The following is a 12,729-nucleotide window of genomic DNA, read 5'->3' on the forward strand; positions in this document are numbered from 1 at the left end:
TTCCCTCCTTCAGAGAGATGGATTTGGGGAAATAAATCCCGCACCCTCCACTCCCAGAGAGGCTTGCCTGGCATCACTTTGATGTTTTTGTGTGTGTCACGTGGAGACATTTAGATCTACTTACAGCTACAGTAGTTGTTTTTATTGCAGGTTTTATCCTCCAACCTTAGCTTTTTGATCTCAACTGGGTGTTGTTTTAATCTTGCCGTTTATCTATTGTATTACATTTATCTCTCTCTCCAGAGCTGTTCTAGCATCTAGATTGCGGTATTTTGCCTATATTATACAGAGAGCAGCTTAGAGTCAGGGGCAGATCTCCTAGGAAACCGATGAATCTTAGGATTCTGGGCACCTAATCTCAGAGGGATTTAGTTCACAAGCATAAACATTTTTATTCACACCAGTGTCTTTGACACGTGAGACAGCCCAGAACAGAAATTCTAATCAAAATCTGATTTTTTAAATGTGGTGATCTTTTGAAGAAGACAGTGGTTACCCAGAACTGATTGCTAGCTGTGAAGGGGCCCCCAGAACAGCTCAAGTTCAGGGCCCCCAAAATGTAGGTCTGTCACTGCTTGGGACTGATGTTGGGAGAACTGTAATAGACATCTGCTGTTGGGTTTGAAAACAGCAAGGGAGGGGAGGGGAGTAGAGATTCAGAACTATTTGTGGTGCTGGGGAAGAGGTGTAAATACCATGCTATTTTACCCATCTACGTTGCCCACTCAGAACTAATATTTGCCCGATAAGGGGATTGGAAGTCACAGGCACCATGCAGGAAGAGATTTGCTTCCCTCACTTTATCTAGAACCTAGGATCCAGCATGGAAGGGCTTAGTACAAAAGCCATACACTTAGAATACAAGAATTATGAGCCCAGGAACTTGTTTGGAGAATCAAAATTAATGGGAGCTCACAGGCATTCCACACGTAAATCGGTTCCATGCATTAAGTTTGCCTAAAAATTCTTTTCACCTTAAGTTATTTTACCAGAAATCATACTTCAATGTGGGTACTCTTTGGAACGATCTGTAATTAATTAATTAATGAGTATGAGAATGAGAATCTGCAGGTTGTTAGACAGTAACTTTGTGGTTTCTGAAGCCCATTGTGAATAGGTTGTTTTTCAGAAAGTGTAGCCTTGTTGAAGAAAAGTATAGTGGTAATTTGATTAAACAAAAGAGTGCTGGAACAGAGACATAGCAGACACAGCATTCTTTGAAGGGCTTTAGAGTCTAGCTGCAGTTTTCAAACAAATGCCCACCAACAGTCAGCATTTGGACAGCAGACTAAGCAGGCATTCACGTCACCAAAATACGGTGAGATGTATTATATTTCTGTTTGAATTAGAGTAATTTTTTTAAAGTTGCTTTTGCACATTTGTTTATTTATTTCATTAAATGTATACACCACGTGATTGTAAAAAAAACACACACCTGCAAAGTGGTTTACTAACAGATAAAATAATAAAATTGAGGTGGGGGGGGAAATCAACCATACTTCCAAACACACAAATTAATATTTCCATAAATTAGCACAGACCCATTGAATGATATCTGTGTCCTCGTTTTCGACAGTGCTGGGGTGGTCACCATTTACTCTTCCTCCAATGAGTTCTGGAGGCACCTACTGGGCTATCACTCTAGAAACCCTTTCTCTCACCTAAGGGAATCTAAGAGGAGCTGGTAGGTGGTTTACTGCCACGCATGTGCAGAGTGCTCACCCCTCAGCATTTGGCAGCCGCCCAGGGAATGCTAGTGCTCATGGCCCTAAGGGCTTTCCTTATGGAGGAGGGAGAGAAACACCAGCCGAATACCCAGGGGCAGGTTCAGAAAAGGAGGCAAAGATGTAATAGGGGGCACAGGGTTCCGGGTGAAACCCTCCCTGAGCTGACGTCCCAGCCCCCTTGGGCAGACTTACTCCTGGAGGGGGGTCAGCAGGGCCGCCCAAGACATTTGGTCCCCTGAAACGAGTCCCAAAACTGCGCCCCCCCCCATGAAGAAGGGGAGAATGGAGATTGTTGGGGGATCAAGATCAAATGGGGAAGAAAGGCGGGAAGAGAGCAGTGGCGCCTCCTCTTTGCCCCGAGGCTGCTGTGGAGGCAGATTTGGAGTGGGGAAGAAGTGGAAGTGAAGAAGAACCAGCTCCCAAGCAGAGGGCGGATTCAGGGCAGCCCGGGCTGAGCCTGGAGGGGCCAGAGGGGAGCAGAAGGATGAAGGAATGAAAGGAGCAGCATGGAAGGCGAGAGGGGGCAGCCAGACATGCTAATGCGCTTATCTCGCCTCCTGGGTGGGTCCCCCCTGCGGGGTGGGGTGGGGGGGGTCATTGTGTGAAGAGGGAGCGAAGAGGAGACGGGGGAGAGGGGGGGGGAGAGGAGCGGGGAGACCAAGGAGAAGGAGGAGGAGTTATTTCGTAGCCGCTCGCCAGGCGCCACCACAGGACACGGCTACCTTCCCTCAGGCATATACAGTGGTACCTCTAGTTCACAGGCAACCCTCCTATAAAGCTTCATTGAAGGCAGTAGAGCACAAAACGGGGGGGGGGGGGATTAAGAGCAAGAAAATGAAATAAAGTGTTCAATATGTCCCCCCACAAAGTTTTTGATAGATGTATGTGCCTTAGCCTGCAACATAAGCATTTATAAGTTAAACTTATATGTCTTTAAAGCTTTGGAGAGCAACTTAACACACTCATGGTAGGAAAATCAATTAAACCTTATATCCCCATCCCAGACTTCTGTTTTTTAAAAAAATGGAAGACTCATGAATGGAAACCAAACTTATTAATATGTGTCTCAGGAATATTCAGCCATTAGTAGACCTGACCTTTTATCTCTAGAACCACATGTACCGCACAACTGACTTTTTTCTACGGGAAAATTAAGCCCATGTTTATATGCTTGCACACAGGAAAGTGAATGTTTCAGTAAATGGAAAGTTAAAGGAAGCCTCCAGACAAGCTATTAAAAGAACAAACTTTATTCAAAACATCCAAGTCATACATTAAAAGGCATTACAAGAGGGAGCTTGGGAAATATGTACAGGGTAGCAAGGAAGGAGTTGGGATGCTAATCTGGAACCTGACTTAAAGAGAAAAACTGAGAGTCCGAAGCACTTCCATCAACATTCTGCATTTGTCCAGGATTTGTAGCTGAATAATTCCCCGTTGCAGACCAGGGAGTGTAAGTGCTTGATGCCATGAAGAAGTTCCCAGCTGATGGTGGAGGCTGCCTCACCACCTCCGCACCGTAATATGGAACCGGGCAGTTGCTCGCCTGGGAAGTCTCATAAAGCCCAGTTCCACAAAAAGCAGCTGGCTGGTAAGAAGCAGGGTTCAATTCCAGGGAGCTCTGCTGTTGCGGGGCACACTCTCCCGGTTGCGTGTTGTTCAGAGGTGGCTGCCACAACTCTGCTCCTCTATAGCTTTCAGCATAATGCAAGTTGTGTGGCTGACAATATTGTTCCATATGAATATTTTGGCTGCTTCCTGGACTGCTTCTTGGGCTGCTGTCCAGGCTGCTTCTTGGACAGGTTCTCTCACTGTGGCTATAAGGAGCTGTAGCAGGGTTCCCGATCCTTATCTTGGAACCTATCCCCTTTGGTGTTCTGGCCCTTCTGTTTTGAAACCAGACCTGAACAGAAGAAAGGAGAGAACCAGTAAAGAAGACATTGTTATCATGAATATGTCTTTTTGATCCAACAGAGAGAATTACATTTAATAAATTATGCTTATTCCTCTGGGGTTTCTCTTTAGTTCTCTGCAGCATTTTTCTACTATCTTCAGCTCCGCATTCATATATCCCATGTTCATAATGTTCCAGTTACTGTTAAATATAGACCTAAGTTGGAATGACTAAATACTGCTATTTGGCTGTATTTTGTTCTTCAGTATCAGAAATAGCCACCTTTAAAAGCTACACAAGTGTACAGTTCCACAAGACTCGCTTTATTGAAGTATAACCTGTGGATGTGAGCTTCACATGTAAGAAATTGTCAAGCGTTTGTTAATGCCAAGTGGATGCCTGCATACAAGACTTAGCATCTCTGTGTGCATTTGTGCTGGAAGGCAACACTTTATGCCTGGCAATTGTTTTAAAAATTCAATAAACTTAGCAATAGTAATTTTAAATGGCTCACTCAGAAGACCTACCCATTTGTTGTGCCCTGTTTGGGGTCTTCTGCCACAGCCTCCCAAGTGTCCTGGGGGTAATGGACTAGGCAGGGAAGGGTTTATATGCTGTATATATTTTCTAAATGCCAATTTCTCTGTACTTGCTCAACTTTTGCCAGAAAAAGCAATGCAGCTTAACTCGTTTTAGTCTCCCTAGTGCAAGCTGCTTATGGCTGCAGTCCTCTGCACATTACCTTGCGAGTTAGTGTTAACTGGATCAGGCTGCAAAGGCAGCCTATAAAACCATATTTAATGTACTTTTAGCACCAAGCCCATCCATTGCAGAAATTAGATTTCTAAATTGGGTCTCTGAAGATTTTTAAAAATGATTTAAACCCAGAACCCACGATACGCCCCCCCCCAAAAAAAAGAACCAAGAAAGAGGAAGTTAGCTCTTGAACAAGGCGCCTTTCGCGATAAGATGAGAGGCACCCGGGTGAACTAAGGCCTTCGACTACGCAAGGATTATTCGGAGCGTTTCAAATTGTTCCAGTATGTGCGGTTTAGGAAAGTCTTGGGAGCCCCCACCATCCCGATTCTTACGTGCACACGATCTTCTTCGACTCCGATGCACCTCGCCAGCGCCTCCCTAGTCCCGTATCCGGGGTACCGGTTCTCTTCAAAGGACTTTTTTAGGAGCTCGATTTGGGCAGGGGTGAAAACGGTCCTTTTTCTCCTATCTCCTCCGACTTTGGGGTAGCTTCCTTCTGGGAAAAGACAAAGAGGCAAATCTGAAGGAAGTGCTTGGCTTCAACTGAAGCGACGCTTGCAGATCTTCCTCCCGACATGGAAAGCTCAGGGCTGCATCGCCTGCCTTTGCCCGGGAGCAAGTCCCCCAGAATCGGGCGCTGCCTGAGGTTCCACTGCGTAAAACGACCCCCGGCTTCGGTGGCCATTCTTTCAACCGCCCCGCTGACCACCCACCCGGCAGAGCGCAGAAGGGCAAAGCCTTCGCTTTTTACAGGAAGGCTTTTGTACCTGACATTCAAATCCACGCACTTTGTGGCCTTTAAATAAACCTCCGGTTGCTCGGAGGAAGGCTTGAATGAAAACAAACCAAAGAATTTTAAGTAAGAAGTTTACGCTCTTATTTCTATGCCTGTCATCGTTTTCCGCAGCCGATCCTTACCACATTTATTGGGAAATTTAATCCCGTTTATGTGAAAGGGATTTAACATTCAGAAAGTGTGTGTGTAAATGCTTCATGCAGTAAAATGCACTAAATGCTTCAGGCTTACAAGTAAAATATGTGCAAACCAATCTTGCGAAATGTTTCCAACCGAAGACATTTGAGCCCCTGTGTAATCCCTCCCCGGCTACCACAAATGGGTCTTTCCTACACCCTGATCCTGACCAGTGGCGTAGCGTGGGTTGTCAGCACCTGGGGCAAGGCAAGTAATTTGCGCCCCCTAACCCGTAGATTTGCGCCCCCTAACCCTACCCCTACCCCCCAGATGTTGCGCCCGGTGCGGCCGGCCCCCCCTGCACCCCCCACGCTACGCCACTGATCCTGACCCAGAAACAGAAACAACCTTCCTTTATAAAAACCCTCGTTTATGAAACCCTGAATTTATATCAATCATTTGAGCATTTTTTAAAAAGACAAGTGAAGTAAAAATCTTCTTAACAATCCTTTCTTCTTACCTTGGCTGATGGTAGTTTTCATCTTGCAAAAGCGCTGCCTCGCTCTCTTCCAACAAAGCTGCTTTTCGCTTCCACAAAGTCCCCTTGCTCCTCCAGGCCCGCTCCAGGTTTCTGGAGTTCGGCGCCTTTATAGCCCCTCCTGGCTGCCAATTGGCCGGCGCGTTTTCCTTGGAGAGGAGCGCTCCAATGGGGAGGCGGCTTTTGGGGAGGAGCGAGTTTCAAGTTCACTTTTCAAGCGCTGCTTGACGAATCTAGATTGGCCGGAGCGCACCCTTCCCTTGGCATCACCCCTTAGCAAAAGTGGAAAATAGCCCCCTAGGCTTTGAGATTAGTGTGCACAGTTGAAGAGAAGAGAATTGAGAGGATGGGTTGGGGAGCGAGAGAACCAGACAGAATTGTGGTTTATTTAAAAAAAAAATATTATAATGAGGCTTTAATTGTAAAGACAGAGATGCGCCAAACTTAGGCATGTTGAAAGGCTTTGCCCAAGAAGCCTAGATGCAGCAAGTACACTCTGAAACCCCTTGACTTTTGAGATGAAGCAGGCGCCTTCACTGCACCCTTTTCGGCGCCTGCTATAAATTTTGTTTCCTTTCCTTTACCTTTACCTGCCATGCCTTTTAATCGGTGGTTTTAGCTTCACTGTAATTGCATTTTGCATGTTTTTCACTTTGACTTTTATCGATCATGTTCATGCTTTCGTAAGCCGCTTAGAGATTTTCGTTAAGGTTAGGCGGTGCAAAAACTTGAAGGGAAGAATGTGAGTAATACCATTGCAAATAAAGGGGAGGCAAACTCCTCTTGCCAAGAAGTCAGTAGGTCTTTCAAGCCCAAGCGGGTGATGTTAGAGGGTGATGTCAGAGTATTCAGCCCCGGACAGACGTCGCAACCAAATCCTGAATCTACACAGTCTCAAGGCACTGTCGCTTGTAACTGCAACGGGGTTGCATTCTCTTTCTTTCTTTCTTCTTCTTTTATTAAAGATTTTCTTGTTTTACATACACTATGTGAAATGTCTCTTGTATTTTTTACATGTAACATTTTTACAAATCCGTTTCATTTGTTGAGACATTAGGGGGAGAAAAAAGGGGTGGAGGGTGGGGATACGAGTGGGGGTGGGGGTGGGGGTTGGGGTGGGGGTGGGTGGCGATGTTTCTATTATACTTAATTTATTAGGGTTTGGCGTCAGCGTTGCTTGTGCTGTTCACTTGTGGTCCTAACGGGGTTGCACTCTGAGGGAAAGCGAGCTTTCCGTTTCCTAGGCTTGCTTCAGACGTTGCTGATGCTTCCTTTCTTGTTCACTTCCACTATTTCTCTTTCTGTCTTTCTATCCCCACAACTTTCACGTGGCATCTTCCTCTGCCTTTCAGGGACTTGCGGCATCCAAATAGCCTGCCGCTCCACCCTGCACCCGGGGCAGGATAGTTGCCTCCGATCCTCAAAGGAACTGAGAACGTCCTGAAACCTTCCAGCTCATACAATGCATGTTCCCAGTCCCTGGCAGTTTGTTAATCAAGAATGGTTCTCTGATGGTCCATTCTTTGTTATTTTTGCATAAGATAATTAACACAAGGGACCCTCCCTAGGTGTATCTATAAACCCTAATCATAGGTATGCTGACTCAGAATCGGCAAGGAAACTTTTTTTCGAGTAAGAACTACATTTTTTGTGGTGAGCTATGGGAAATTCAATATATTTTTCAATTTTTTTATTATTAAAAGAGCATTTGCAGAGTGTTTTTTATGTGTAGATGCCACCCAGGGCAGGCGATAACGCTGCCGTCTTTCCTCATCCACACCAGATGACACACCACCTAGTACCTTTCCTTTCACTAAGATTTAGCAGTCTCACCTGCGTAATGATGCCCTCAGTTCTCCACCACTCAACTCTTTCCCTCATTCAGAGAGATGGATGTGGGGAAATAAATTCCGCACCTTCCACTCCCAGAGAGGCTTGCCTGGCATCACTTTGATGTTTTTGTGTGTGTCACGTGGAGACATTTAGATCTACTTGCAGCTTGTTGTCCTTATTGCACGTTTTATCCTCAAACGTTTTGATCTCAATTGGGTGTTGTTTTAATCTTGCCTTTTATCTATTGTATTACATTTATTTCCCTCTCCAGAGCTGTTCTAGCACCTAGATTACGGCATTTTGCCTATATTATACAGAGAGCAGCTTGGAATCAGGGGCAGATCTCCAGAGAAACCAATGAATCTTAAGATTCTGGGCACCTAATCTCAGAGGGATTTAGTCCACATGCGTAAACATTTTTATTCACAGCAGTGACTTTGACACGTGAGACAACCCAGAACAGAAATTCTAATCAAAATCTGATTTTTTAAATGTGGTGATCTGTTGAAGAAGACAGCAGTGGTTACCCAGAACGGATTGCTAGTTGTGAAGGGGACCCCAGAACAGCTGAAGCTACAGGGCCCCTGAAATGTAGGTCTGACACTGCTTGGGACTGATGTTGGGAGAACTGATGCGCATTGCCATTCAAATGGAGTGTATGTGCCGTTCCATGTGACAAATTATGTGGGATGGGGCTTTCCTGGGACCCCCACTATTTTATTCAAGCTGGCACCCCTGATAATGGATGTACCCCCCTTGCCAGGCATCACTTTAATGTTTTTGTATGTGTCAGGTGAAGACATTTGGATTTAGTTTCAGCTTTGGATCTTGTTCTTATTGCAGGTTTTATCCTCCAGTCTTAGCTTTTTTTTTATCACAATTGGGTTGACCTGAATTTAGTCCACATTCTTAAACATTTATATTCAGACCAGAGACTTTGACACATGTGATAACCCAGAGCAGAAATTCTAATCAAAATCTGTTTTTTTTAAATCTGGTGATCTGTCAGGGAACAATCCCATTGAAGACGACAACAGTTGTTACCCAGAACTGATTGCAAGTTGTGAAGGGGCCCCCAGAACAGCTCAAGTTCAGGGCCCCCAAAATGTAGGTCTGTCACTGCTTGGGACTGATGTTGGGAGAACTGTAATAGACATCTGCTGTTGGGTTTGAAAACAGCAAATGAGGGGAGGGGAGTAGAGATTCAGAACTATTTGTGGTGCTGAGGAAGAGGTGTAAATACCATGCTATTTTACCCATCCAAGTTGCCCACTCAGAACTAATATTTGCCCGATAAGGGGATTGGAAGTCACAGGCACCATGCAGCAAGAGATTTGCTTCCCTCACTTTATCTAGAACCTAGGATCCAGCATGGAAGGGCTTAGTACAAAAGCCATACACTTAGAATACAAGAATTATGAGCCCAGGAACTTGTTTGGAGAATCAGAATTAATGGGAGCTCACAGGCTTTCCACACGTAAATCGGTTCCCGGTTAACCCAAGTATTCTTCATCTGAGCAGTATAATGTAGAGCGGGAGAGGGATTATTTTGCGGTTACTGTGTTTCTAAACACGGGGAGGTGAGGTCAGCAGTCCTTTCTGATCTACTGCAAAACACGCAGCGTTCTTCCCACCTTCTTCCCACCACTGCCATGCAAAGGAAACAGCAATTTAGAAAGCAATTAGGACTGGAGGGGGGGAGCGGGACAGGGATTAGTTGCGCCCCCCATCCCACCCTATGCATACAAGCAGGTGATGCGTTATCACAGATCTCCAGTTCAGATAATTCAGAAAAGGGCAAGCAGAGTGGTCAAGTGAATGGAACAATGAGGAAAGGTTGGAGCATTGGGAACTTTTTGGTTTAGAGAAAATTTTTTGCATTGCATGGAGAAAAGGGATAGAGAAAAATCTCTCCAACTAAACTACACTTTTAAAAGCTACAATCCTAAAGGTATTGAACTTTCCCCCCTTGCAGTTTGCCTTTGCTGTTTTCTTACATTTTTAATGGATGCTTATTGTTTTGATATATTGATGTAAACCACTTTGTGAGGTTCATTTCAAAAGCAGTACATAAGTAAATGAAATGGTAGGGATTGAGAGGGACGTATTTCTGACTAAATGGATCTCTCTTGATTTATAATAATTAAAAATCATGATCAACCAAAGTTAAAAGAGAACAAAAAGCTTCCAAGCAGAGGCGGATTCAGGGCAGCCCAGCCCCCCCCCCGTTGCCCCAGGAAGACGTTGGTTATGGCGCTGATGCTGAGGGAAAGTAATAAGGGAAGACAATGGCGAGAGGGAAGCCCGTCAGAGTTATCTCGTAGCCGCTCCCCAGGCGCCACCACAGGGCGCGGCGGCGGTGGCGCCATCTTCCCTCAGGGAATATATATATTTGGCGGCGTATCAGCACCCCCACCCACCCACCCCCACACAATCCTTCAAAGTGTGCACTGCCGATCTAGGCTCCGGGTACAAATTCAGTAAATAAAAACCATGAGAACATAGCAACCCGGAACATTGAATTGCTTTTATTTGTAGGAGGGCGAGGAAAGGAAAACCAGCAAACAAAGTTTAGGTATAAAATACATAGCTGCGTTTCAACCTCTTACGAGTTCGTTGATACCTGATGTCCCTTTCTCCTCCAAGGTTCAAAGATCCCCATGTTTCCCCGCGTCAATTGTAACGTGGCAACTTTCCAAGCACAATGTACCCCAAAGTGACTTCCTAATACGAACAGCAGCCATGCCCGTGTGAGATGAGCCCTGTGCTGGTAGTTGTTGGAATGAACAGTTAAACTGCATGTCTGCTGAAACACACGGAGCAGGAGGTCACCTTTCTGCTCGGAAATACACGTGTTGAATTAACAGCGCAAACCGTGTTTTGACACGCCAAAGGCTCCCAAATTTATTGTGGCCGATGCTTTCGTGAAGGACGGTCTCCTCTCTCCGGAAAAGTTTCCCAGCTGCTGAGGAAGAGGGCAGGGAGCAGGGGAGATGTGTGTCTCAGAGGTTTTTGGTCCTCTAGAGCCCCATTGCACCCCCAGTCCCCGGTTTGGTAACCCTCTTGGGAAGACCATCTCTTTGTCCCATTTTGAGATACGAAACGAATACTGAGGATGACGTGACTTGGAAATCAGCTTGATTGTGAGCTTTTTATTCATTTATTGTGGGAGCCTCACAGGACTGTCAAGTGAGATAGAAGAAGGATTCTCGAAAATGGAAGATTAATGTCCCTAGCCGAGGCCAAATTGTCTGGAAATATTTACTATCAAGTATAAATGGTCTGGAATCCACTTCACATACCATCATAAACAGACATACTTGGATTCCAAGGTTGATGAATCCAAAATAAAAGGCTACTTCACAGCTAATACATGCCGCAATCCCTAGATTTTAATGTTACAGGCGCTTCAGGTTATAGACTCCGCTAATGCGAATAAAGTTTTATCTATCTATCAGTCTTGTGAACTGTCCTGAGATACTGTGATGAAGGGTGGAATCTAAATCAAGCAAGCAAACAAACAGAAAGTTATATAGCAGACAAATAAGTATTATACTTTTAACTCTATAAAAATCACACAACAGTAACCCAAGTGGTACAGTTTGCAGCTTTTCACGAGCACACCAAAATACACAATATTGGGAATGCTGTTAACAGAGCAACCTTAACCATGCCTACTCAGAAGTAGGTCCTAAGTCCCAAGTAAGTAAGGCTGGCACAGCACCCTAAATCTCCCTTCCAAAATACGAGAATTTTAAAGCAAATTAGTTTGGACACATTTCTCTATTCTGGAACGAATAAGAACCCCCTTATATTCTTGATAGATGTTCACCCGCTATGATGAAGAATATATTGAGATAGATTGCAATGTATTGTATCCCAAAGGATACAAGTAAATATTTTCCAGGAAATTCTGCTAGTCCCTACTGTAAGTACCTTACAGGAATACATATTTAAATCAATTGCCTTCTGCAGAAATACACCGAGCTTCTAAGCGATGATGATGGCAGAAATTAGAGACATTTCACTGTGTCTCTCCCACCCCCAATGTGAGCCTCTTTTGTTCAGGGATAATCCTTCCTGAGACAGTACTGATATGTTTGCTGAGGTTTCCACTCTTTCTGTAACGCCCCCAACCTTCACGGAAGCTTTTTTTTCAGCCGTAAAAAATGTAGTTCTTACTCGAAAAAGTTTCCTTGCCGATTCTGAGTCAGCATACCTATGATTAGGGTTTATAGATACACCTAGGGAGGGTCCCTTGTGTTAATTATCTTATGCAAAAATAACAAAGAATGGACCATCAGAGAACCATTCTGGATTAACAAACTGCCAGGGACTGGGAACATGCATTGTATGAGCTGGAAGGTTTCAGGACATTTTCAGTTCCTTTGAGGATCGGAGGCAACTATCCTGCCCCGGGTGCAGGGTGGAGCGGCAGGCTATTTGGATGCCGCAAGTCCCTGAAAGGCAGAGGAAGATGCCACGTGAAAGTTGTGGGGATAGAAAGACAGAAAGAGAAATAGTGGAAGTGAACAAGAAAGGAAGCATCAGCAACGTGTGAAGCAAGCCTAGGAAACGGAAAGCTCGCTTTCCCTCAGAGTGCAACCCCGTTAGGACCACAAGTGAACAGCACAAGCAACGCTGACGCCAAACCCTAATAAATTAAGCATAATAGAAACATCGCCACCCACCCCCACCCCCACTCATATCCCCACCCTCCACCCCTTTTTTCTCCCCCTAATGTCTCAACAAATGAAACGGATTTGTAAAAATGGTACATGTAAAAAGTACGAGAGACATTATACATACTTCTGTAAAACAAGAAAATCTTTAATAAAAGAAGAAGAATAAAGAAAGAGAATGCAACCCCGTTTCAGTTACAAGCGATAGTGGATTGAGACTGTGTAGATTCAGGATTTGGTTGCAGCGTCTGTCCGGGGCTGAATACTCTGAGCATCTAACATCAACTGTTTGGGCTTGAAAGACCAACTGACTTCTTGGCAAGAGGAGTTTGCCTCCCCTTTATTTGCAATGGTGTTACTCACATTCTTCCCTTAAAGCTTTT

General features: G+C 44.8%; 1 protein-coding gene and 1 long non-coding RNA gene across 6 annotated transcripts in view; both read right to left on the minus strand.

Moving 5' to 3' along the window:
- Positions 1-2,786: 2,786 nt before the first annotated feature.
- LOC309341581 (uncharacterized protein) overlaps positions 2,787-12,729 on the minus strand; it is an 88,804-nt gene continuing 78,861 nt past the window's right edge. For 4 of the 5 annotated variants that reach the window (XR_014156388.1, XR_014156389.1, XR_014156390.1 and 1 more), the window contains 2 exons: positions 4,713-4,876; positions 2,787-3,630 (listed from right to left, as the gene is read on the minus strand). Coding sequence is in view for 2 of the 5 variants with exons in the window: in XM_081861272.1 (XP_081717398.1) it covers positions 3,067-3,630; positions 4,713-4,876 (728 nt within the window). In the remaining 3 variants the exon portion in view is untranslated. Of the gene's footprint in view, positions 3,631-4,712; positions 4,877-5,813; positions 6,012-12,729 lie in introns of all 5 variants that reach the window. The other variant, XM_081861273.1, reaches the window with a different exon arrangement.
- On the minus strand, positions 5,285-5,807 carry LOC309341673. The gene is made up of 2 exons (XR_014156521.1): positions 5,670-5,807; positions 5,285-5,512 (listed from the first exon to the last, which is right to left on the minus strand). It is a non-coding gene; the product is annotated as an uncharacterized lncRNA (long non-coding RNA).

The sequence above is a fragment of the Podarcis erhardii genome (assembly GCF_964252035.2).
Source record: "Podarcis erhardii genome assembly, chromosome: 5".
Classification (NCBI taxonomy): Eukaryota; Metazoa; Chordata; class Lepidosauria; order Squamata; family Lacertidae; genus Podarcis; species Podarcis erhardii.